General features: G+C 43.9%; 1 protein-coding gene across 1 annotated transcript; it reads left to right on the forward strand.

Moving 5' to 3' along the window:
- The first annotated feature begins 1,897 nt into the window (after positions 1–1,897).
- Positions 1,898–27,584, forward strand: KBTBD12 (kelch repeat and BTB domain containing 12). Its single transcript, XM_005142232.2, has 5 exons — positions 1,898–2,967; positions 3,902–4,172; positions 7,330–7,480; positions 15,795–15,992; positions 27,415–27,584. The coding sequence occupies exons 1-5, from the start codon at positions 1,898–1,900 to the stop codon at positions 27,582–27,584; spliced, it is 1,860 nt and encodes a 619-aa protein (XP_005142289.2).

Genomic DNA, 27,584 nt, shown 5'->3' on the forward strand with positions numbered 1-27,584 from the left:
AGACAGTAGAACTACATACGAGTCAACAGCATGATTTTATTGAGTATGGCTCAGTCAGGAGCTTGGTGTGCTGGCAAAGCAAGGAGAGGAAGAAGGTACGTTCTTATGAGGAAAGGCAAATAGTGTCTTTTTGACTGTGTAAGATGCCCAAGCTCTGCTTGTAGCTCTGGCTGGGGAAGCAGAGCTGCTCTGTGGACTGAGATCACCCCACACTGGGTGCAGATGGGCAGTGCCCTTCACCATGGGTAGTGGGTGTTATCCATCAGTAGTGCAGAAACAGCATGAGCTACGTTGTGCTTTAAGATTGCTATTGCTAATGTCTTAATCATGAAAGAGAGGAGAAAAGGCTGTAGGCATCTTGTGCCAGATATCCTAATCAGTGGGAAATGAACACATAACATTCACAAATCCAATGAACACAGTAATCAAGGACAAAGTGTTGCTCTTAAGAAAGCAAAATTAACAGTGAAAGAAAATGCAAAGGTGACCAGCAAAGGAAGTGAAATCATAACTCGGTTCTATACGCTGCTTCTTCCTGATCTGTTCAAAAGTCTGGGAGAGATGATGATGATTAATCATCTCGCTTGTTCTTCACATTAGAAATGCACATTTTGTCCATTCTGGAAAAGCTGGAGGATGTGCGAAGCTCTGACATCACAAAAGAGAAAGGAGAGGAGCTGATCGTTTTGGTTAACCCTGGTTAGTCAGATTGCTGAACAGGATTGCGGTCTGGTTGCTAGTTATTAACACTCTCATCAGTTGAGAGCAAACATCCTGCTTATAGACACTGAGGCTCATCTGCTCTAAGATATGTGTGTTCTTAATACCCAGTCTTTGAGATATGGGGTGGTCCCTTTATCAAAATGCAGTGAAGAATGACTATTAGAAGGTGATAAAATAGCACAAGGGGAAGGCAATAAACTGGCCATCTAAGAGCAGTTTCTATCTCATAAAAGGCTTCTACTGACTGTAAAGACTACTTTAAAGGAAGTCCATTCAGGATTAAGACCTACATTTTCTTGAATGCAGTATTTCAATTCAATGGAGCCAGGAAGAAAAAGAATCTAGATTTTGAAATACCATCACTTTATATTTGGTACTAAACTTACTGCCTTGGAGTTTTAAAAGTACCATAAGAAGAGCTCAGATCTTGGCCCACATTCAGACTATGAATTTCATGTTTTGTCTTCCAAATCCATTTATAACCCAGATTCATTTCTCAGATTTGTTGCTTGTAGTCCCAGACTTGGAATATGGAATGAATTGATAAAATCAAGGCAATGCTGGTTTTTAAGCATGCCTGGCTTTTAATTTGGCACCAAAGGTTTCAAAGAATTTCATACACTCATGTTGTGTGTTGATGCATATTTCTCTAATGAAACTCAGACTACTTTTGGTGCTTCTGGGACTTGAGAAAACCAGCTCAATCTGCCATACAAGACCCTGATCCCTCAAGAATTGAAGCTGTGAGGAATGTTACTCATTTGAATAGTCTCACTAAGCAACTTGCAGCATGTTTACAATGTGTTTTAAACGTGGTTATACCGCAGCTTAAGAACTTAGTTGTGTATTGGTGATTCATGACATGAGTCAAGAGAAGTCTAATTTTCCCTAAATAATCACAAATCTTGGGGGGGTGTTATTGCATATTAAAGTGTTGATTTTCATTTTATTTTGTCCTGTAGATTTGGAGCCTGAGACCATAACTTAACAAACTTTTAATGCATTACACATTTATATCAGGTGGTCACCCTATGGAATGACCATCTTTTGATATTAACACACCATTTACCCAATGATTTGTTCTTACTGGACAATTATGCTTCTACCTCTAGGAACATTCCTGATGAAGACCTTAAATTCTGAGGTTTAAAACCAGCAAGTTTGGAGATCAACCATGGATCATAAGGCCGAGGAGAAAAGAAAGCAGCGCCACAGCTTGACTTTACTGGAACAAGTAAAGAGAATGAAAGAATCGTCAGAGATTATTGACGTTGTCCTGGTTGCAGAAGGTGAGAAATTCCCCTGCCATAAGGTGGTGCTGGCTGCCTTCAGTCCCTATTTCAAAGCCATGTTTACCTGTGGCTTGGTTGAATGCACCCAAAGGGAAGTGGTGCTCTATGACATATCTGCAGAGAGCGTGGCCGTACTCCTCACCTACATGTACAGTGCAGAGCTGCACCTCACCAACCACAACGTGCAGACTGTTGCACTCGCTGCCTATTTCATGCAGATGGAAGAGGTTTTCGGGCAGTGTCAGAAGTACATGATGGACCACATGGATGCCTCCAACTGTGTGGGCATCTACTACTTTGCAAGCCACATTGGGGCAGAAGATCTATCTGATCAGGCGAGGATATATTTGTATCAGCATTTTGCTGAGGTGAGCCTACAGGAAGAAATACTGGAGATTGAATTCCAGCAGCTGTTGACTCTCATACAATCAGATGATCTGAATATTTCCAGGGAGGAGAACATTCTGGACCTTGTCATTCGATGGGTCAAACACAGCAGAAGATCGCGTGAAGAGCACCTCCTTGAGCTCCTAAAGCAAGTGCGACTGGTACTTGTCAGCCCTTCCTTTCTGCTGGAAGCCCGGAGAAGGAACACAATGATCCTGTGCAATTCAGAATGCAATGATATGTTTGAGGAAGCACTGAAAGCCATCAAACGCTCCAAACACCCTTCCCTCAGCCTGCGCTATGGCATGGAGACCACTGACCTCTTACTCTGCATCGGCAACAATTCTCTCGGCATTAGGTCAAGGCACGGTAGTTACGCAGATGCCAGTTTTTGCTATGCTCCTGCGACACGGAAGACTTACTTCATCTCCTCTCCGAAGTATGGGGAGGGTTTAGGATATGTTTGCACTGGTGTCGTGACTGAGAAAAATGATATTATTGTGGCAGGTGAGGCAAGTGCTGCCAAAATGTCCAGACAAAAGACCAGGAACATCGAAATTTATAGGTGTGTACCCTGAATCAGAAATTCCTGTATTATTGAAGCAGTTGAAATCCAAATAATGTTTCTGGGAACAAAAAAGACCATTAAACAAAACACTCTTTACTTGAAAGTTTTCCCAGAGGTTTCGATTAACCAATTTGTCACAATTTATCTTCGTAGCACTGAATGATAGAGATTCAACCAAATCTTGAGGTCTTTTCCTCCCCAAAGAAGGATTTGCTTTAGTGGCATCTCTGTGTAAATGAACTTCATTAGATCCTACAGCGGTGTATGTGGATTTTCTATTGTCATTATGGGAATCTCAGTGTTTTCGTGGGATACTCTTTTCTAGGTTGTTAGCAGGGGGAAATGAGTCAAGTGAATGGCACAAAGAGTCCAGTAAGATGGAGAAAATACACTTCTCTGTTGATGACAGTACTTCAGAGATTAAAGGAGAGGGACTGATAGCTCTAAACCCCATTCTGGTTTTACTCCTGTCTTTTTTGGATGCATACATTTTAAAGAAAACTAGACTTTTTCTGGGTAAAAGATAAAATTAAGAAATGGTGACAACATTTTCAGATACAGATGCCTAAGTTTAAGGAAGTAAATCCACACTGAGGCAAATTAAATGGCCTAATTTTCAGCAGTGTAGAGCTCTTGATTTTCCCACCGAGTTCAGTCAAAACTGACTGAGCAGCACATGCAGAAATAAGGGACTTCTTATCTTAATGGAGGTCTAATATCTTTGAAAGGATGCCTAGGACTCCTCATGCTAAAACTGCTTGATCTTGCAAACATTGGGCTCACTTTTATAACTACTCTGTGAAGGAGAAAGTTCCTCTTGTCATTGCACCATTGTCTGAGTCAGCATTGATAATCAAGGGGGTAATGTCTCAGAACAAGCTGATGGGATCTCAGTGAACTGGGGTATTTACAGCTTTGGGTTTTCCTACAGATACCACCAGCGAGGAAACCAGTTTTGGCACAGCCTGTGCACCACCGAGCAACGTGAACTCTACGCACTGGGCACTATCCGTAATGATCTCTATGTAATAGGAGGGCAAATGAAAGTGAAAAATCAGTATCTGGTCACAAACAGTGTGGAGAAGTATTCCATGGAGCAAGGCACCTGGAGAACCACGGCACCTCTTCCTGTACCATTAGCCTGCCACATGGTGGTGACAGTGAAGAATAAGCTCTATGTGGTGGGTGGATGGACACCACAGGTTAAGACATGTGCCAGTTATTTTGTTTTGTTTGTGCACTAACAAACTCTGTTGGATAATTTTATGGTGCTTCTTGCATAGCAAAAATACATCAATCATAGCAGAAGAATATATTGCTCATATTCATGGATCATAGAATCCCAGGCTGGTTTGGGTTGGAAAGGACCTTAAAGCTCAACCAGTTCCAACCACCTGCCACTGGCAAAGATACCTTCCACTAGAGCAGGTTTCCCAAAGCCCCATTTCTCTGCTTAAATATCTTTTGTAGGAAAAGCAAACAGGATGAAGAAGAATAATGTCCATCATTTGCCATCCTCACTGCAAATACCAACCACAGGAAGGGCTGTGCTTTCATAGAGATGTGCACAGTGAGCAAGAGTTTAAAACACATCTCTTGTGTCAACATGGCTTCCAGCCTTTCCTTTCCTTATTTACCATCCTCTTAATTTGTTTAGGTGTCAGTAAATGATGGTATTTAAATCACACAGGGGCCCTTAACTGAGCCCTGTCTCAAGAAGTGTGTACAAAGGTAAAGTACAGGGACAGATCTATATATGAAATTTAAAGTTCAGCTCAATTCCTCAGGAAGCTGTCTTGGGTAACTAACATTCATTATATTGTATTCTCTGGAACACAGATTCCTTTAATCAAGCCCTTAATTTGTTTCAGTTGCAGTGCTTGGCCTTGTAAAGTTTCAACAGGAATTTCCAACAGGACCACAGACACCAGGTTCACTAGGGCAGGGAATATAGAGGCCCATGCTACAAGGAAGATGGATGTTAAGACCAGTACTTGCTCTCTCCAGTTGCTCCCAGTGCAAAAGATCTTAATGTTAAGAATGTAGCCCATTCATATTTACTGCTCAGTGCAGCTTAAATTTGAGCACTCAAGATAATTTACACTCAAGAAGAGCTTCTGTAATCCTATTGCCAACAGCAATGTGTTCAGCCTGTCATCACATCTCATTGGTTTGTGCTCTCTTGAAATAAATAACAGTTTAAAATACTGAAAAGTGAGATGCATACAGCAAAGAGTTTCACCACTTTGGATGTTTTGAGTGCAGGAATCCCCAAAGGAGACAACAGGAAGATCAGAGGGTATTTCTGATAGTGAAACACCTGAGTGAGGATAACTCACTATTGAAAGGATGAAAACAGGCAAACACTTCATGTAGAAACAATCTGTTAAAAAAACTGAGCTGAAAGCTATGTCATATAACAAGGATGGATGTTGAAATCAGACAGCCAGCTTTGTCTTGCTTAATAGATCTCTGGACAGATTTGAAGGGGGGAAAGTGGCTTAGAAGTCAGAATATTGAGCCAAGAATGGCTTTAAAAACCAGTACATGCCTGAAGGGGATACCTGCCATCCGGTGCTATCTGAAACAATCCATGTTTGTGGTTATGCACAAATAGGCTTGAGATGAGCAGATTAACAGTAACAGATTAAACCCCCTATCTTTTAAGATGAGGATGTACCTGAAGAGATCAGAACAAATTAGCTAAAGCTCTCCAAGCCCACGCATGTTTAAGACCAGCACTGCAGAGCGCTGAGTTCTTGTGGTACCAGGTAGCTCTCCCACTCACCTGCCAGATGCAGTGATTGTAGAGCTGGGGCTACCACAGCTGCACTGTGAAAGCAGATCAGTTCCTCGAGCCAGGGGCTGTCCCTGTCCTCAGCACTGAATGTTCTGTCAATCCTGAACAAATACCAATGACATAGCACTGATGGAGTGCCCTGAATGTGTGTGTGTCCATTACAGGACAGAGATAAATATATGTTCCCATCCCACTCCAGCTTTGTAATTGAAACAAGACAAGACAAAGTCAAGCCACGACATTAATGACAGCTTAGGAGGGCAAGGGCTTGACTCATGGCAGCGTTGCTCTGGCTTAGCATTGGTCCAGCCTCACTGATGCCAGCGGAGTTAAAAACCAAAGGGACTCCAGCCTTGATAACTGGGAGCTCTTAAAAGTGGCCCTTGAGACAGAGAGAAGGGCTGCTGGGTGTTATGTTTTCTGTACATAAAGAGCAGAGGGTGCTCTCTGAGGTGAACATTACCATGAAAATGAGGTAGGATGTGATATTACAGCATGTCAAATGGTGCCTGCTCCAGAGTAAATGCTTACCCTGTGCTGAAAATACACAGCTTACCCCTCTTTCATTGGATAAATCAGTGTTTCACACCACAGAGAAAGAGCATGCCCTGGGCACTTACAGGGAGCAACCAAAGGACTAAGCATTTACTTTCCAGTTTGCCTTCTACACCTTGCCTACACCGTTAGTGTTGGGAAGGTCTTTTGGGAACGAATAATAACAAAGACAGCAAGAACACACAGAACACCATCAGAGGCAAGCAAAGTCATTCTCTCCTCCTCACTCCCTCTACCTGAAACCTTTCATCCCAAAATATGTCAGGATCCTCCCCCCACAGCCTACTGCTTACATGAATATTGTACCCAGAAAACATAATCTGAGTTCCCTGCATGGTACAAGACAAGCAGATAAAGGGGAAGAAGATTAGAGAGAACAAGAGGAGTAGGAGTACTAAAAGACTATTATGGCAGCACAGATTAGCGGGGGGATAGGAACTTATGAAAGTTACTGACGTTACAGCAGTTGAATGACATTACTCTAGTTAGGCTGACTAAATAAACACACAAGTGGCTTGGGAATAATTTATGTGTATAGAGAGGCCTGAGAAATGACAGCAAAGAACCTCAGGGAGAAAGAATCACAGTATGGGCTGAGTAACAGTGGGAATAGATTTCAACCTTCACAGGAAGAAAGATATCAGACTGGTTTTCCCTCTATTATTAGGACTTTGAAGCAGCCTTGTGACAAAAAGTATGTTCAGCCACAGGCAGAACCCACGGATGGGTTCATGGAAGGCCCATGACTGCATTGTTACAACTCAAATCCCCAGCTTTATTACTGCAGGATGTAGATGACATCTTACTCCTTTGCCTTCCACAGCGCACTCCCAGCCACAAGTCCTGGGTGCTGTTAAACCCTAGGGAGCATGAATCACTTTGCTGCTATAATGGATGTGTTTATGTTATTTATCTGCCGAGTGGTCTGCTGTGATTAATTGCATGCAGGCATGTGCAGAGGGCTCCCAATGTTCATTATTACCTGGCTGTCATATTTCATACAGATGGATCTGCCTGACGATGAGCTGGATCGATTAAGCAACAGAATGTTTCGGTACGACCCAGGCCAAGACAAATGGACAGAAAGAGCACCGATGAAGTTCTCCAAATACCGCTTCAGCACAGCCGTAGTCAACAGTGAGATTTATGTCTTGGGTAAGAGGAAACAGATTTTGAACAGATAGCACTGAACATGTCCTTCTGTACAGCAATTTGCCTCTGCGAAGTGAAATATCTCACCCTGCGCTAAGTCCTGTAGGACAGTGTATGTTGGGCTAAATGGGCATCATTTTTCCCAAGTTATTTCCCCCCTCCATCACTTCTTTCTTCCTCAATATACGTAGCTTAAGGTAAGGGAATGTTTAGTGTTCCAGATTAATAGACTTTGCTTTTTACACTCCTTTTCTTTGGAGTATTCGTGTGTGCTATAAATTACCCCTGATTGCCTGTTTTCACAAATCTTGAGAGGACTTTAATGCCCATAAATCTGTAAAATTTGGTTGAAACGGGCCAAGAGGTGCAAAAGCTCTGAAAGGCAGGGGAAATAATGCAAATGCAGCTAGAGAACACACATGTAGGGAGGGTAATTGCACAAGTCTTGTTTCCTTAGGAAATAAAGTAATATTAGAACTTATTTTTAATGGGAAGACAAACCTGACACTGAGCCAAAAATGGTTTGTCAACAAATTCTACCTGTGAATACTCTGCTTAAAATCCACCTTTAACAGTATGGGTGGAAGTGGAGATTTATCTGCACAGTCTCCGTGAGCATCCTGTATATTGCACCTATGTAAGATCCAGATCTGCTGGGGGCAGACGAAGGAGAAGGGAGGGAGGCAAGGTGGAAATGGGTGAATGCAAGATGAGTTGTGTATCCCATGACCAGGCCCAGCTTCCCAGGAATAAAAACATGAAATAAATACATAGCTCTGACTTGGTACATAAAGATGCTGCAGAGAAATTAGACTTCTTCCAAGCAGCTCTGGAAAACAAAGTCCTTAAATGCAGTTTGTCAGCACTTTCAGGTAGGATCTCTGCCTTCCTGTACAGTTCATACAGGTGCCAGCACATTCGGGATTAGATGGAACTCCATAGCATAAATGAAAAATCACTGCAGAGAAAGTTCATCCTCTCTAAAGCCTCTGAATATGATTTCTGCCATAAATCTGAAGCAAAAGGCAAAGCACTAGCGTTGAATAAGGTGCAGTAGCAGACTCTGATATACAAGTCTAATTGTTGCTCTCATCCGTATACATGTGAATCTGTAGTAAGTATTCTGCTGGTCCCAATTGTGTTGTGTTAGGCTAGTTTTGTTTGGACACTCAGCCTTTGAGGTGTTAATTTCTGTTGGCGTAGAACAGAGAGCACACAGTCACTGTCCAAAACCCCCTTCCCAGCCTAATTGCCAGCTCCAGCATGTAAAACCCTCGCCACTTCCATGGAATTATTCTAGAGTCACTCTGATGGAGGAAAAATGAGGAATAAAATAGAGGGTTTGGTCTGAGTAACAGCATTGTTTAGGAACCTGTACTATGGGTCTGAATCAGCAACCCTGCAGTATAATTGTCTGTTTGTCGTGTAATGTTCCTAGAGATTCTCATGCTATTTATACAGCGTACATAATCCTCATAAAGTAAATGAACAGCATTTCCTAAGGCTCAAAGTCCTTTCTCCTATTCATCCCAGTTGATGGCCATAGCTCTTTCTCTCCATCTTTTCCCAGGAACATAACTATATTGGTTGGAAAGCCCAAGAAAGAGTGGTATTGTGTTCTTAATGACAGGGGTAATTGAGACACTTCTGGAAGCAAACCAGATGGGAGGGCTCTATTTAAGGTCACACATTTTAATCTCTTGCTTCAAAAAATATCCTTTCCAGCTCAGCCTCTGAAAACTTCCTATAGCCAACACGCAAATTGGGAAAATTTACCCACATAAATCAGTTGGAATGCCATAGTCATTAGCTTCTGTTAAAGCATCCTGAAATGCAGGTCACTGGTAAACACTGTTGTATCACCATGACAGCTTTACCCATGAGTGTTTTCATGTCATATAATTCCTGCTTTATAAATAAGAACATATAGAAGGATGTTAATGAGAAAGCCCATTGGGGGATTTAGGAACAAGGAACTTTTCTTTATCCTCCTTAGCCTGGCATCTCACCTCTTACAGCTTCTCGTTTTCCCCCTGGGATCTTGCTAAGCGCTTCTTTGAGAAGTTGTAAAAGGTTAAATGGGGTTTGATTAAATCCTGAATGCCACAATCATAAAATACCTGTTTGAGTATGTGCTTTGGGATCCCTCTGGCAAGGAAAGTGTGTGTGTGAAGGGCTGGAAGGAGACGTTTTCACTTTCCTGCTTGGGTATTAACTGTGCGTTTGAATAGCACCTTCTTCTAAAATAAACATGCCTATAAATATGCTTTGGAGTTCTGGCAAGCAGCAGCTCGTGGGCCTGATCCTGCTCTGTCACACCTGTGCAACAGCCTCCAGAGTGCCCATGTGCAGGGAGGAGCAGAAAAGGCAAAAACTCTGGTGTGATAAAGGAGATCAGAAATGCCCGCTACTGATTTAGGGGTTATCAACGGAAATGAGAGCAAGGAATTAGAGGTGAAAAGGGGCTGGAACCAAAGCACTGACCATGTTTAGGAAGAAAATCTTTTGTTTCTTCAGCCCTGCTTCTAACCAATCCTTTGCCCTCATGCCTTCTACAAGCTGCATTACCTCATCTGCTGGGCAATGTGTTAGTAAAGGATGACAGTGCTTCTCGTTTATGGCTCCCTCCTTTCCCCAGGCACCAGCCCTGCTTTGCAGGGATGAGAGCCCAGCATCAGTGCTGAGCCTCTCAGCTTGAGTGCTACTGAAGAGTAATGAAGGGAAACATTGCATGAGAGATTAGCACTATTAAATCCATTGTGCATCCAGAAATCAATCTAACAGTGAATTGTTCTATGAGAAGCAAGGCTTAGATTTCACTTGCTTATTGGGGAATTACTGTTGCTTTTTCCCCCCACCCTTTTCCCAGGTTCTTTTGATAAAAATTCAAAGAGCAATAGGAAGAATACATGTTGCTGGGGTTTGTGATCTGTGATTCAACGACATGATAAAGAGCTATGGTCCCAGTGCCCTGAGGGCACTAACAGATCTTGAGCATCCTGACCAGCATCACCTGGGAACTCCACCCACACCCTCTGCCCATAGGTCCAGGAGCATCATTTAAAGGCAGGCTTGAGGGGGATCAGGTCTTTCTCATCACTTTGCCTTTGCCTGAGAACTGTGGGTAGGGTTTTCTGCAATTGCCTGCTTCTGGCTGTGTGGAGCTGAGCCCTGAAGGTGAGTTTGCTCCCTGAGCCACCTTTCCTTTGGAAGCAGTTCTGTTCTTGTTGCTCCCCAATGCACTGCCCTTGCTGAGAGGCTGTAGTTCATGGCAAGTTTCAGGTGTCTGCTAGTGGGAGAAACCAAATTAAATGATGTCAAGTCTGATGTTCAGAGGTTCCCACCACCCTGCTCCACTCAGTGGAGTACACAACCTCTTTTCAGTCCTACCTGGACCACCAGCCACCCTGTAGGTGTCATTTTGACCAGCCCCCCTGCTTGTGCAGGGAGCAATCTAGACTTGGATCTGGTGCCTATTCTGGAGGGGGGGAATTGTCCATGTGGGACTCAGCTGGCTGACAAATGTAGCTGCATATGAACTTGGTGTGAAGGAGACTTGGGAGTGCAACTGCTCTGTGTTACTGCCTGCTTCAACAGGTAGCAGTGATGTGGGTAAAGTTGCTGGGTTCATAGAATCCCAGAATGGTTTAGGACCTCAAAGTTCACCTCGTTGCAACTCCCCTTCCACGAGCAGGAGCACACATAGGTTGGAATGTTCCTTATCTCTTTATATACACCTGCACGTCAACCTTGCTCCTATAGAAATACACAGCTATAGCTAAGGCACTTACTTCCTTTGCACCTCCTGAACTAATGATTGCCAGTGACTCTTTGCCACTTTACTGCCATTCCCCCTCAGGTGTTGGGAGGCTGTTCTGTTATTGGAACTCCTGTGACTCACATTGCATTCAGTCCTCTCTGATGAGGGTGGGGTGAGGGAGAGGCAGCTGACCTCTCCAAAGTGATCTGTTTTGCCTTCAGCCAGCTACGAGCAGTGTGTGGGCACAGCAGGACACAGAGCCCTTCCTCATTGGGATTCTGGTGATGCATTGATCGCATCACCTACGCTGCTCTGCCTTCTTGCTTCAAAGGCTCCTCTATCCTGATTACTTAATAAAGATCATGTATTTTATTTATATATTTATTTTGCTAATGGAGCTCCATGTTAAATTTAAAGTCCATTAGAACTGCTGCTTGCAGAGTGCCCTTGAAAGTATGTTTGATTGTGGAATCATCCAGCCGTGATAAGAAAAGCTCTCAAGCATTAATGGCTTTGGGAACACAAAGGTGGCTTCGCTGGCTTTTTTTACTCCTTCGGTGGCATCTGAAACATCTCCCAGGGAAAAAGTGCATTGTGTGAAAAGCCTAATGTGCTGAAAGGGTGCATTGGTAAGGGGAGGGGGCAAGGCTGTGTTTCGGGGGTTAAATCCTCTGGTGTGATCAATGTGCAAATGACAGGAATGTTCAAATCTCCTAGTGAGAAATCCATCTTCCCCCTGCACTGAGGATGTGTAACTGGGCTTTTTGCAGAGAACTAAGCTAGGTGGTGATGAATTCACCTGCTCTGGTTGTGATGAGATAGGGGAGTGTGGCTTAATGCAGGACCCTCCCCAGATTCCGTCATGGAATGGGCATGGGAATAGTGACTGCTGCCCTTTGGGTACCTGTCAGGGCTTCTGGGAGGCTGTGACACAGCACTTGTGCTTTAATGACCCCATCCATAGCTCTGGAGGGCTGCCTGGCTCAAGAGGCTCCCCCAAGTGACCTAAAGTCAGCTAAGAGGGCAGAGCTCTACACTGCACTCTTCCTTAGCATCCTAAAGGTTATTCCCTTTCTATGTAGGGGTTCCTTTGGGAGCAGAGTATGAACTCACTTGTTCAGCTGGTGTAGCCAGAGAACAAGAAATAAAGGCAATTCTTATGGTCTGTGCTGTAAAATGTCTCCCCTTGCACTCCTAATGCTTTTGGAAACCTGAATGAAGCAGCCGGTGGGACAGGATGATCTGGAGTCCTGAGGGGTGCAGCACAAAGCAACCGGAATTGTCTGACACAGCAAGTTTCTATCTGCCAACTTGATGCCTCACACGGTATTTACACTGTGTGTGATGGATGGTGGTGGTAACGTGAGGTGCCTCCACTCTGCTGCGGATGTGAATTGATGTAAAGCTGAGATTTTGAGTTTTCTTCCTGATTTGTGTGTTCAGTTCTTTGGGAAGAGGCCTGAGACATCAGCCTCCGTAGGGGAATAAAAGTGTTGTCTCACAGCAGTATTTCTCAACTACTGTGGCTGGGAGCGCAGCGAAGCAGAGTCTAATATCCTCAGATTCCTTTGTTAGCAATATTTCAGGGTTAGCATTGCTTTGGAAGAGGAGATTGGAATTCTTAATTTCTTATTTTTCAGACTAGTGTTTTTTCGAGCTTGAAAATGAAACTTTGCTCCCCTCTTTTTTTCCTTCTGACTTCCTATTGGCTGAGAACTTGGCTTTGCCCCTGTTGTAAATTGCACATGAAATTGCATTTATCTGAAACAACTGCAGAGGGTGTAAATAAAAGAGCTTGTAGCTTCAGATCTGTGATAATGGCAGCATTAAAGCAGGTTATGTTTAAGCTGCTTAAGCTACCCAGTGACCATGCCACAAACCCTTTGAGGTGTGGCAGCTCTTAAATCTCTCTAAAGATACTCCAATAGGTCATGAAAAAATTACTCCTCAGCGTGTTTCTTCTCATGCACTAAAACTGGTACGGGTCAGATCCCTGGATTGGCAGCTGAATGTCTCCATGAACCCGCAATTGGGAATATATTGGAGGAAGTCACTGCCTGTGTTGCATCGTACCTGATTATTTCTGCTGTTTTGAGGCTACCATACCCCACAGCTACTCAATTTAGAACCAGGCAATAAAAATACACTAAGAAATAAACAGTGATTATGGCTCTAGAAGAGTTCTGGGGCATTTTGTCCACTTGAAATATAGTAGCAATCAGCAAAGCTGTTTCTGTTTGACTCTGACATGCCAAATGCATTCACTAACTGGTACCATCCTTTCCTCTGACTGCACAAGATGCTTTCTTATTCTTCATATGAAGAGTTTTATTATGGGTGAGTGCATATTCCTCATGGTGTACAGCAACACCTGGGCTAATGTAAAATAGGCTGGCTTGATAGCCAGCAGCAGCCTGTCTTTGGCACCACTGAACTGTCTCCTGAACAGATCAGATTAATCTGTTGGGAGCATTAGCATTATTGGTTCCCAGTTAAAACTGCCTTGAGTATCATTTTCTATATCACACTGCACTGGGTAGAGTGCCAGCATCCTGGCAGCAAACTGTCTTGCTCTGATTTTACCAAAGGATGCTGTGGAATCAGAAAGGTTGTGAAAAGCAATAAATTGCCTTAGTCAGAAACTCTGATTAGCTCTTTCACATTTCCTTGGTTAATTTAGGGGAATTCAAGGGCAGTCTCCTGTCCTTAAAGTGGCACCTCTCTTATAACCTATTAAGGAGTGGTGGAGAATGCTGCAGAGAAGAGGATAACGCTCCTGACATAAAGAGTAATAGGTAAAAGTCTGAGTACAATACAATAATCAATAGGTCTAGATCTGAATGTTATTCTTGTTTCTAAACAGTCATAAGAAATAGTTTAGTGAGAATTTGCTGCAAGAAAGGCTCAGCATGGGGATGCACACAGCTCCCTTTTGGCCATGGAAATGATTAGCATAATTCCATGACTTCAATCATTGCTCTTCTCACTTCCCTGTGGAGAATCCAGCCGCCGAGGAAGAGCCCATAAGAGCAAATGCTGCTCAGCTGGGGGTGTTGAGCTAGTAATGAGAACTTGTTTAAGATTAGGAGAACCTAATACAAACTGCTAGGACCTTGCTGGTGGGTATTAGGGCAAGTAAAGATTTGTTGTGCATGAAAAAAGAGCTGAAAACCAAACCCAGTGAAGGTTTTCAGGTTCAAATATTGAACTGAACCAAATGCTGTTAACTTCAGAGGGAGGAAAGCTTCCTGCTAGTGATAATGGACAGCAAATTTGCTTCTGGTTGTTCCGCTCTGATGCAGGGATAACTGCTTTTATCTTTACCCTATTCTAAAACACAGATCAGGGATACAGTGATGGCAAATCTGGAGCACTGTGGTCCCCATTCACGTGCAGTTGCCTCTTGCAAATACCTCTGGAGAATGCAGATAAGATTGAAGAAATACAGCCCATACTAAAAGGTAGATGGTAATCCACATGCAAGTAAAGCCTGTAGCACCAGGGGCTCATTTCTCTCGCAGATCAGCCTCACAGCACTAGGGGCAATAGGTTTTAAAAGCAGCTGCACCAGCCTTGCAGAGGTTACACTTGCAGCTCTTCCATTTATATATGCAAAGGCATAATGACATGCCATGTAATGCATTTTGGATTTGCACAAGTGAGCAGTCCTACACGTGTATCTGGGAAGCAAGGCTCCAACTGGAAACTGCTTCTGTATTGCAGTCATTTTAGATCTAAAAGTGGTCACACACATATGCACAAAAGAACAGCTTCAGCAAGCCAGCAGTGCTCATTACAGGGTATTGTGTCCATTTTGTTAATTCTTGAGAAGCAGGGGCTGTGAATTCCAAAGCTGGATTTGATCACAGGAAAGGATTTGGAATGCCAGCATTCACACTGGTTCCAGTGTATGGTGGTTCCAGTGTTTGCTGAGACTTTGGGTATGGCTGCAGCCTGTCGCATGCTGCCCCAGCACATGAAACCTGGGATCTGTTTTAATCCTGTCCACAGACTTTGAGCATCGCCCTTCAGCAGCAGGGCTCATCACAGGTAACTCAGCTGGCATTCCTGCACATTGGATGGGTTTGTTTCTGGAAGCTGATTTCCTTTCAGAAATGGGTGTAATCTTTTTCTCTTATTGAAGGCAAGTAAGGAACAAACCCAGGTGGCTGTTGGGTGAAATCCACTATTGGTACTTAGAACACAGGGTTTTTTTCATTGCAAATAAATGCTAAAGCAGTTTGTCCAGCACCCAGAACAAGTGGTCATGACAGTTTCTACTATATAGGCAGAGAACAAGACAAAATACCTTCACATTTTGAAGACATGTTGCTTGCCCTTCCTTTGGTACAAGGCTTCAGAGAGGATCTTGCTTCAATGTCTGTATATAACGTGTGGTACCTTCTGCTTTGAGTTTATTTCTCACGAGTTTCTGGAGCTGCAAAAGGGAAAAGGAAGGAAGGGAGGTGAGGACATGCACACAGAAGTGATGCTGCCAGTGATGTCTCTTTCAGCAGAGCCTGGGACTGCTGTATTTGACCTGTGTGTCTTTCGCAGGAGGAATCGGATGCCTCGGTCGCGACAGAGGACAGACGCGGAAGTGTCTTGATGCAGTGGAGATTTATAACCCTGATGGAGACTTCTGGAGGGATGGACCTCCCATGCCCTATCCCCTCCTCTCCTTGCGAACAAACTCCACCAGCGCTGGTGCCGTGGAAGGGAAGCTCTACCTCTGTGGAGGATTTCATGGAGCAGGTACTAAGATGAGTCTGATGTTCTCTGTGTAGCTGGAATCGGTGTCACTGTACACACACTGACCTGATGACCGATCAACCCTGTCAAGCGGCACTGGCATGCCCTGGAACCCCAGAGCTGATTCAGCCCTTTGGACTCCCAGCTCCCAATGTCAATATGAATTGTGTTCTGCTTGCCCTTTGCTTTTTTCCTTATCAGAACATGAAAAATTAAGGATGTTTCTGGTCTGCACTAAACTTCTCCAGCCTCATTGGGATTCTGCTGGATTTACATCCAGAGCTACTGAGATCAGGAGCTTAGTGTGTTATGGACATTAAAGAACTTGGGTATATTTGTTGAAGATGAAGGTGTTATCCATCTGTCCTTAGACAAGCTACCTGGCTTTGCCTGTTTACTTACATGCTTTTCTTGATCTGTGTTGAAAAAGCTTGTGTATTTAATGGGTACTTCAGGTAGGGAACTGAGATACAAAGAGACTAAAATTCCACATCTGGTGAGTTGTAAGTAATTCTAGCCCCATGGCCACCTTTCTTCTTGTAAGTCTTCCTTCTGGCTGTTCTTAGCTCTATCTGAATCTCTAGTACTGCTAAGCAGTGTTTCTTTCATCATAAATGTAAAGAGTCTCAAAACAGGCACACTTAAACTCCTCTGCTGGCACCCCAGTTCCCTTTCTAGGAGAAAGCAGCAATACAGATGCATTATCCACTGCTAATAAATGCCATGTCAGGTTCGTTGTTGCCCACGTGGCATCACCAGGTGATGTATTCTTTGCACTGCACTGACCCCAGTTGCGCTGACTGACTTGTATAACAATCCCTAAAGCTGCTGTTATTTTAGACTGATGATTTTCATCTAGTTCACAACTCACCTTCCCTCTCTCTTCATGTGTTACTCTTTGAGGAAGCCGCTTCCTGGAAGCATTTGTATGGCAGCTCTCTACCAAGCCTGTTCTTCTGATGGAAGTTCTGTGACCTCAGAGCTATTATGGCTGTGACACATCACTGTGTTTCCATAGCAAACACTCTGTCATCGTATTTGTCTCTTTCTTAGCAGCACTACAAGAAATGCTCAGGTTAGTGGGTACAAATCTCAACAGGCTGCCCAGGGTGGTGATGGAGTCACCATCCCTGGAGGGATTTGAAAGATGTACAGGTGGTGCTTAGGGACATGGTTTAGTGGTGGAGCTCTCAGTGCTGGGTGAATGGTTGGCCTTGATGACCTTGAAAATCTTTTCCAACCGAAAGAATTCTATGATCATTTGCACTGGCAAATGAAGCAATTTCATTCAGGATGACTAACAGATCAGCACGAGGTTTCCTGCACAAAGAACCTTCAGAGCAATAAAAACACACGCTGCAAAATCCCACCACGTGCTGTCACTGAGTCACGTCTGAAGAGCGGTAGTGCTGGGAGAGGCTGAAAGTGCCCCTCTGTATTTCAAGACAGCCATCTCCTGTCTACCATATCTCCTGTATAATGCCAGCTCAATGGGGTCCCCATTCACGATGGTACTAGTGCACTCTATATAATTATATATAGAATTCCACTGCCCTAAAAGCGTTATTTAGATTGGAAAACAAGAAGTCGAGGTTGGAAAATGCCAGTTTTGCGGTTACCTGTGCAACCCGGATTCTGACCCCCTACATGTGCATTTTGTATACCAGTGAAGAAATAGTATGTAATTGTGTGGTTACGCATTGTTATGATCCATTAACAAGGGAGCCAAAATAAGATTCTCACTGTCAACTGTAATGATTCAGATGTAGTCGCATGCTTGAGGGGTTGAGAGGAAGCTGTGTCTTAATGACAGGTTTCTTAATGTGACTTTCAAGTTATTAAAGCAAAAAGGCTTTCTAAATCTTTATGGCAATACATTTCTAGCTACCATCATCAAGAAAAAGATGGCTAGAGTCCACATGCTGGACCTAAAGAGGTTCTCTGGCTGCTTCTGTCCCTGGCCCTGTGCTCTCTGCATCCTGAAAGAGCTCTCCCAAGCTGATCTGGTCTTTGGGGGTGAAGGGTGGACAGAGAAAAGGCATTTATTATCAAGGCCAGGCTGGATGGGGCTTGGAGCAAGCTGCTGTAGTGGAAGGTGTCCCTGCCTGTGGCAGGGGTTGGAGCTGGATGAGCTTCAAGGTCTCTTCCAACCCAAACCATGATTTCTGCCATAAGAGAACTTAGGATGGCTTGACTCTGCTCTTCCTGCAATTACAGCTGCTCAGCAGCTTCAGGATATTCCTGGAACAGCGTGTGCTGCTGCTTTATCGCGAATCGGGTTATTTTGGAATGTGCTTGTTTGGTTTTAGTCTTTAGGGTTTCTTGGCATGTCCCTTTGGGTTTTGTGAGGGATGCAGACAAGAGGATATTCCAGTTTTACAAAGCATTCTAATTTAGTTTCAACCAAGAGGAGGTTTTGGAACAAGCTGAAGGCCCAGCTGTAGCCTCTGGGGTTTCTGCCTGCTGGAGGGCTGCTGGAAGCACTGAAGAGTGAGGGCTTCTCAAAGGAAGAAAATAAGCCAAAATCACTGCTGCAATGGGCAGTCTTAGCCAATGGGTATAAGGGGCTGGCACCAGCTCCATCTGTGCTATAGATCCAACTCTGATTCTCAACTTGCCTTTACATTTGTTTAAACCCACTCTTGCTCCAGCAGCACGAACACTGACCTCCTAAGGACATTGTCAAACCTTAATTTTACTTATATGTGCCATGCTCTCTATGCCTTCCTGCACAAGTATTGACCTGAACGGGTTATTAGAGACCAGAGAGGCTGCACACGAACATAAAGCTGAAAAGCAGCTGTCAACTGCTCAAAGGGCTTTCAATTTGGATGAATAGATGAGTACTGCTTGGCTACATATTGAGTCTGATGTGCCTCTTGAAAGCCTGTGGTAGCAGGATTCCCACCCCATGTATATTGCCTTTCCCGAATCCTTGTCTGTTTAAAAGAGGACAAGTGGTGCAGCCTCAACAGCATCCCGAGGAGCAGAGGAAGAGAAGCTGCAGCTACTTAAAGTCTCCATAGGGAAGTCACCTGAGGGCAGTAATGCAGAGCACAGCCTCTCTAAAGGATGCCTGGGCTCCAAAGTGTGTCCAGGCTTCCTCTGATCTACAAGGAATGCTGTCCAGTGTTGAGCTCTGTTGGTAAACACAGCCTGCAGGGCTGCCCCTGCTGAGGATTCCTCAAGTTTAGGAGCTTGCTCAAAGCCTGGCCTCGAAAGAGGAAAGGGGATTAGTTCAGCTGAAGTTTAGACACTTGTCTGGACTGCCTACACTAAGAATTTGGGGACCCCAGGCTCCCTGCAGCACATGGAGAAGCAAAGACACTGCCAGAAGGAGATTCAGGTCCTTGGTGCTTTGCATCTGCTTTGAAAGACCTGAAGGCAATTCATGAACCCTGAGGACCTCCCTTGTCTCTTACTGCTCTGTGTTTTGATCAGGAAATGAGGGATTCTAACCTGACTCACCGAAGCTAAACACATAAGGAGCTTGGTGTGTATGGTTAGCTGGGAGAACCCGCTCTGAGACCTCTGTGTTGTATCACTGCTGACAAATGTTCTTATGATCACGATAAGTACCCAAAAAAATAACTTCTGCTTGGTTTGAATTTGTTTCCTCAGCAAAACCTGCAGAAGTTCATCGTAGTTTATACAACTTGGCTTGTTTTCCATAAAACCATTATGGCAAATAGGAACCATTAATCTGCTTGTCCCTGACAATCAGCTCCAGCTCTCTACTGTTAGGATACAGTGCTGTTTCCTGCTGTAACTATGGGGTTTAAACCAACCATTGCAGCAGCCTCACTGCACAATGTTCCCACTGACATGGCTTATTTCCTTTGCCTTTCCATAGGACTAACCCTGCCCCCTGTGCAGGCTGACAGCTGTTAACACTGCCTAGTGAGGTGCAGAAGCATCCTCATTAGTGCTCCTCCCTTAAGGAGGTGGGGAGCAGTTCTTCAGGTGTGCAGCATCACACGTGCTTGGAAAATGCCTGTCAGCTCGGGTTCCCTTTCTTTTTGACTGCTTCTTAGTGTTATAAATACCTTTTTTTCTGGTGAAAATAATGAAAGCAAGGCTGTGTGCCTGACTCCTGGGGCTGTGTCATCTGCTGTCAGCCTGTGGAGGCACGTGTTGGTTGACTTTGTGTTGTTACTGCACTAAAGTGGATCTTGTAGCCTGTTTCTGGGGGCTGGGGTTCATACCTTTGTTTAGTTTCAGATCATAGGTGTTGGTCCAGCTGCCTGTTTCCCAGATTTGAATTAATAAATCCAAACACAGAGTTGATTGGGTTTTTTAATGTGATGCATCCTGGCCTGTATCAGTGCTGCTGTGACCAGCAGGACCAGGGCAGTGGTTGTCCTCCTGTGCTGGGCACTGATGAGGCTGCCCATTGAATCCTGTGTTCAGCTCTGGGGCCCTCACTACAGTAGAGACATTGAGGTGCTGGAGTGTGGCCAGAGAATAGCAATGGAGCTGGTGCAGGGCCTGGAGCAGAGGGGTGATGGGGAACGGCTGAGGGACCTGGGGGGTTCAGTCTGGAGAAGAGATGGAGCCAGGAGGGGGCTGGTTTCTGCTCCCACCTCAATGCAAAATAGGAAATGTTTAGTAGGTATGCACTTAAAGTCTAATGATTTTGTCAGCTAATGGCACTTGATGTAGAGCTGTCTTTCTCTGAACTGGAAATTTTGCCATATCCCTCCAAATGTGGTTTATAGCAGAGAAGATAAATGTACTGCTTCCCTACTGTATGTGTTGAGAAACTCGGTGCTGTGTTTAGCATCATGTGTGGGACCGGGGCTGCGCAACACCGTTCTGTTAGTTAGTGCTTTATAACACCAAGCAGAACTTAACTTTTCATTGAAGGGGTGTTACAGTCAGAGGAAGGAGGAATGGAAGAAATATCAATTGAACTCAGCATGCAAGAAACTCCATTTTGTGTTTGCGACTGATAGCCAATACAGGGGATAGTGACACTGGGTCCTACAAGCTGTGCCATTCTGCCTCTACAAATGAGATATCTATTTACCCTATATTTGTTTTCTCTTCCTCCTCATTTGCATGAACGTCCTCATTTCCATAAACTGCAATCCATACATTGTAATAGAGCAGCACTGCTTGCGGCAGAACTGTGTAGTAATTACTGTATTCCAGCTGAGCTAATGAGTTTGTATCTCCACACCATCCCCTCCTGACAGTGGACTAGCTTAATAGTTATTTATTTTGACTAATCTCCCAGAAAGGCTGCTCCCTCTAGTCTCCTCCATTATGTGATTTAGATGGAGAATCATTCTAGTGCTTGTTTTTTATTATAGTGGTTATGGAACATTACTGGAATCAAATTAAATTTAGACGTATTAAGGAGTCTGGCACAGTAAATACTGCACTTGTGAAGTTTGGGGGTTGAAGGATTGGAACAAAACCTGTTTCTCCAGCACCTTCCCATGTTCCCAGCTAAATAAAGCAGAGGAGCAAAGCCCGGGCTGCCTATCTGCAACACTGTTTGTTTCCCTCTTTTAGCATTTACTGGGCAGCAATGAATAATTAAAGTTCTCTTGCCCACAGTTGTTACCATTAGGATAAATGCCCCCCCAATGGAAGGGTTCAGGGTCCCGGTGTTAAGCTCTGCCACGTCTCTCCAGCCCCAAAAATGCTACCTGACCTTTTGCCTAATTCTCCTCCAGTGGGAGAGAGCAGGAGAGACCTCCCTGGGAAGGGCAGCCCATTTACCCTGCTTATTAGCCACGACCTCGCTGATGGGAATAAATCCAGTGCAGGTCAGGGAATAGATGGGGAGCAGCATCTGCTCGCTTTAGATCCACGTTCAACCTGCTGGGTGACAGCATCATGTTAGCACTTCAGTCCTGCTGCTTAGGAAGACTCACGGTTTATAAAGGGTTAATGAGTGATTAATTGATATTTTTATGCGTTCTAATTAATTGCTGAAGAGGTCAGCAGGTTGTTTAGAAACATGGCTTGTAGCCATGTATAACATCTTCTATTGTGATCATAACTGCCTGTCATGCACATAGTCTAAACATGCTTGAAATCCTCAATTAATAATGTATTAACCCATTGCAAGGCAGTTAGAAACAGTATCTCAGGATGGTCTGAGATGGGTCATTCTGATTCTGATCTTTTCAGTTCTTACTCGTATCAATGGTGCATTGACTCCAAGGGACTGATCCTGCTGTGGTGATCTGTGATCCTGCCATCACCTGCAGCACAAGGAGGGGCAGTGCTTGTCAGATTATATCTGAATGAGGTCATCCCTATGAACAACAGCAAAATCAGTCCCAAGAAAAACAGCTGAAGTAACTGAACTAGAGGTTCCTTTCTGTAGACCATCCTATTCTTTTTTTATATATATAATTAACAAATTAATTACATTATTTATAATATAATTATATAATATATTATTTTATATGTTATAATATAATTATGTTATAAATAAAATAATTATATTAATATAGTGATATTAATATTAATGTACTGATACATTAATTATATATTAAGATAATTAATTTAATATAGAAAATGTATATTAATTTTAACATATATCAATTTGTGAGTGAACGGGAGGATCATGAAGCCATGTTCCTGAACAATGACACAGCAGAACACGAGGACAGAGGTTCTGGCTATGGGAGTCAATCTCTTGCCTCACTCCATGCAGGTGCTCTGAAGACAGTAAGTTGCCACAGTTGTAAATTCAAGCCCCAACCTGCCTCCCAGCTTTTGCTGTGCCTGGGATACGCTGCCTTGACACAGCATCATGAAGGCTGGCCCTCATGTTAAACAGCCAAGGCAGGTTCCCCTCTCCTGTGTATTCTCTGCCTGCTCCTGCCCACAGGCACAGATGATGGATGTACTTGACCCCAAAGGGATGCTCGCTGTGTTATGCTAGCAGGGCTGGTGGAGCGAAAGGGCAGCTCACACACAAAAATAAGACAGAAGGCCATGGACTTGATGAACTTATTCCTTTTCCTACAGCAAATGAGGAGGCAGGACATCTGGTGGTAATGATCTAAATGCGCTTTTAGCCCATTGCAACACAAACGTGAATTCCCAAGTCACCTAACTCCATATCATGTAATTATGAAAGCAGCTATTAGTGGCAAGAGAGATAAGTAGCAGAGGCCAGTCCCATATGCTTAAAATCATTCTCTTGTACAGATAATGGTGTGCAAAACCCAGTACAAACCAGCAGCAGCAGCTGAACTGCTTCAAGGCAGCTCTGGGGTGGCCTTTGGGTGACAAGAAGTGGGGAAGCCAGTACAAGAAGCATCTGAATATACATTGTGGGGACTGTGGACAAACACCTCATTATGTTCCAGTCCTTTTTTCCCATGGAAAAAGCAGAGCAGGCAGTTAACAGTTCAACCACAACAGGTTTGGTGTCTTTTATAAGTTGATTGATGGTGAAAAAAGATAGAGCCAGATTTAACTCCATTGAACTAAAATTCAACATGCCTGTATTTGAGTTCAATTCTCTGGACACTAAACAAGCTATCAGAGAGTGGGTTTATTTGTCTTGGCTAACAAACCTAATAGCTGCATGGTTAATAGTCCTGGATGACCTATGGATTTCCTACCTGTTAAGTATGTTGCTTAATACTTTAGCATCTGCCCCCCTTTAACCCTCCCAACCCCGAATCTAATAATTGTATCTGTATGTTTGGTTCCAAATAAAAGAGAGAAAGCACAGTCAAAAAAGCCCAAAAGTGGTAATAAAGGTTCACATGGGAAGTTGTTCCTCCACCCTCCAAATCACAACTGGAATGCAGTTAACATATAAAGCCAAAAGAGCAGATCAAGTATTTGTTGCCTGCAGTCGTAGCGGGGTCTTTCCAAGAATGTTTCACGCTGATTTATGGTCAATCCTGATTCCAATGGCAGGAGAAAACTTGCAGCAATGGAATGAAGACTGGCTGTATCTGGGGAGTGAATCATAAACCTTGTAGGGAAAGCAGGGTTGTGTGTCTGTGCAGGCAGTCAGTGCAAATCCAGCATTTTGCTGGGGTTTTTCCACACATTCAAGGAATAATTTCATACAAAAAACCTGTGGGAAAGTGTTTTGTTTAGAGCGAATATATAGAATAGAGAATTTACAGATGAGGCCCATTTTGCCTTCAGCCCTCTATGTACTTGCATATATGAAATACAATCTTAGCATTTATAAATTAAACACTTTCAGGTATAACTCCAGTTCTTTCGCTGGGAAAAGATGGTTCGTAGGCTCTGTGTTAGCCTTCAGTCTGCACTCGTACACTGAAGAGGCATACCTCTGCCAAAAGAGCTCTGGCTTTCTTTTAACATGCCGCAATTCCCCATGGGGATAAACGTAGGCTGGAATTCATGTTCCCTACACTGCTCTAGCCTTGTCCTTGCCTGAAGAAGAGTAAACCAGCTTGTTAGAAACACTGTCCTATTGCTTGAAAAGGTTCTGCATTAGGGTTAGGTTTGTACTGCCCGAATGATTCTAACATCAAGTGGTTTAATGCCCTTGCAGGAAAACACAATGTGAAGGCTCCTAAAACCTCTCAGGATCAAACAAGGAGGTGAACAAAAATGCTGCCTTGATTTGTAGGGAAAACTGAAAGCTTTTGGATAGGAGGGAAATCCTTTCATCAGCTGAGGTGGTTGTCTGGCAAGTGATGCAGAATAACGCTGTGTACGGCAGGGGGGTCTGAGGGCTGGCTTTTTAAGCAGGTAATCTGTGTCATTCTTGTTGTAGATGTGACATTATTCTCCTATAAGCAAAACCAGCTGCTAAGATAGTGCCTTAGAAAAGAAGATAGAGGCAATTGAATAGGTTGAACCAATGAGTTAGAATACGGAATTCTTTGTGTCTTCCACCTTAAAACTGCGTATTGGGATGAAAGCTCAGATCCAACATTACAGCTGGAATCAAAGGTGGTGTACTCTTTGAAAAATATTATCCTTTCTGTTGCCCTAACCAAGAAGGGGAGAAGGAAACAGGCTTCAGGACTGAGGTCCTTTGACTCATTTCTCTTTAAAAAAGAAAGGGGGATGTAATTGGGATGTGTTTTTTCTGGAGGATGCCTATTTCAAGCAGTGCTTTTCCTCACATGAACTTTCTCATCCAAAGGGTGCTGCCTCCTTTCATGTTCAACAAGATAAGATGAGAGAAATGATTGCTTCTCTTTTTCCAGCAACATCCTCCCATTATCTCCCAAGGGTTAGGCACTAACTAGGGTTAGTTTCCATGTGCTGGGAAGCAGAATTTGTAGCATGGAACAAACCCAGTTACAGCATCCCACAGAAAAGGGAAATGAGGGACATGAGGGGTTGGGAGTCATCAAGGCCAGGAAAAAACACAGCAAGGCTTTAAGGAAGGGTTGTTAAACCTACCTTTTGATGTTTTAATTGTGATTTTCCCTTGTCAAGTGTTGCAATCACCCACAGAAGGTCTCAGTTCCAGCACTGGATATATTTTCCCCCCCTGATTGTCTTGTTTTTGTCATCATCTGTGCCAAAGAAAATGCAGGCATCAAAATTCATTGTGTAAAGGAGATGATCTGATAACCAATACAGGACTGGAGCCTCCCGTGTCACAGCTTAGGTCTGTTTGTGCCTCTGCGTTTGCCTCTTAGGAAAAACCTGTTCACTTGCAGGGTCCAACAGAAATCAGCTCTTTACTGGCACTGGCACGTGCTATTTGTCTGCAGCTTCAGTCAGACCTCCTCTCCTCACATGGAAGTGTGTTATGAGCACTTTACACCCACCAAGAGGGAAGACAGCAGCCTTCCCATCTTTTGTTATTACTATTATTCTTATCCTTTAACATCCAGGTGCCATAAACAAGCCATCGTGACCGTTGTTTCACGCTCTGTGAACAGCAGAAAGAAATGGGACAAGGACTGTTTAGATCAAGGTAAATCCTGAAATCATGGAACCTAAACCACAACAGCACTACCTTAGGGGTACTAAACCCTCAGGGTGGCTGTCCTCTGGAGGCATGTGTGCTCTGTGGTCCCAGCATCAAAAGCAATGTGTGCTGATGGGTGCTCTCCTGTGTTTCACTCTTCTCCTCCCCTTCAGTCCTTCGCTGTTTGTTCCACAAAAGGACAGTGTCCAAAGGAGATGAAGTCCACAGATATGAAGGACAGGGTTGGTGGCTGTTTGGGTTTTTAAAGAAGCTTTCTAGAAGGGATAGCTGAATGGGAACCGGTGAAGTTCAGCCTATCACCACTCTCGTGATATCCTGGATTCATAAATCAGTGCTGAGTGTTCAATGTTTCTTGCTATGATGATTCTTATCCTGGTACCTGGGACCTGTCAGGGCTTTGAAATCTCAGAAACCTGTCTTTTAATACAATCTGTCCAGAAATTCATCAGAAGGAAGCTGACAGCAATGGGTTGCCTATGGAGGTTGTGAATGCTCCATCCCTGGCAGTGTTCAAGGCCAGGTTGGATGAAGCCTTGGGTGATATGGTTTAGTGTGAGGTGTCCCTGCCCATTGCAGGGGGGTTGGAACTGGATGATCTTAAGGTCCTTTCCAACCCGAACTATTCTATGATTCTATGTGTGTCCTTAGCTCAAAGCAAGACAAGCTTAGACTAAGCTTACTTGCTGTGAGAAATCAGCTTCAAGATTAGAAGGGAGCAGAAATGAAAGGCACTCTTAGACACCTTTTATTTTTAGGCGAGAACTTGGCTTTGAGTAACAAGTGTTGGAGAGTTCAGGACTTTTGTTAGCAAAGGAAGATTTTGTGTTTGTGTGAGTTTAATATAGCACTGCTGCTTGACAGCTATGGCTCTGCTGCATGGCGAGTCTTTCTTATTTGCTAGTCTCAGTAAAACGATGCTTGTCTTGAGCTCAGCTGTGATTTAAGGGAATTCTTTTAACCTGACTGTTCATGACAAATTCCTCAGTGCTTTGGCTAAAGGGCATTTGAAGCCCTGGAGGTTTCTTTCTGTGTTTATTTCTTCCCAAATCACAGGATGTCCAGACTTTGCACACAAGCCATAGTATTGGAGTGCTTCCAGCAGCATGGGAGCTGTGTTTTACTTGGGGGAAAGGAAGGACAACATGCTGCACATAGGTGTACTCATTAACAATAGGCAATACACTACCTCTAGAAGACAGGCTTTTGACAACTGGCTGCACAATGAAATGCCGCCTGCATACTTGTACCAGGATGGAGCACTTGATGCTTTTGTCCCTGCAGCTGCACCTGAAACCAGAGTATGAGGACTGAATACACTGTGCAGATCTCCATCTGCACTACTTCATTCATGTCGACATCTCACACATCCTTTGAATGGTGTAGCTGTTACTACCACAGAAACTCCCTTTTCATTGCCACCTTGCAGAGCAGTCATCATCATAACTGCACAAACCTCTTTGGTCCAGCTTGACTTGACTCCTGATTTCTGCCGTTGTTGCTTCTGTTTTCCAGCTCGTCATGAAGTTATCACCAAAGAGATCCTCGAGCTGGATCCCTGGGAGAACCAGTGGAATGTGGTGGCCGTCAATGTCCTCATGCACGACAGCTATGATGTTTGCCTGGTGGCACGGCTGAACCCACGGGATCTTATCCCTCCTCCCCCAGATTTAGTGGACCAGTGA

This window comes from Melopsittacus undulatus, chromosome 9 (genome assembly GCF_012275295.1).
Source record: "Melopsittacus undulatus isolate bMelUnd1 chromosome 9, bMelUnd1.mat.Z, whole genome shotgun sequence".
In the NCBI taxonomy this organism is placed as follows: domain Eukaryota; kingdom Metazoa; phylum Chordata; class Aves; order Psittaciformes; family Psittaculidae; genus Melopsittacus; species Melopsittacus undulatus.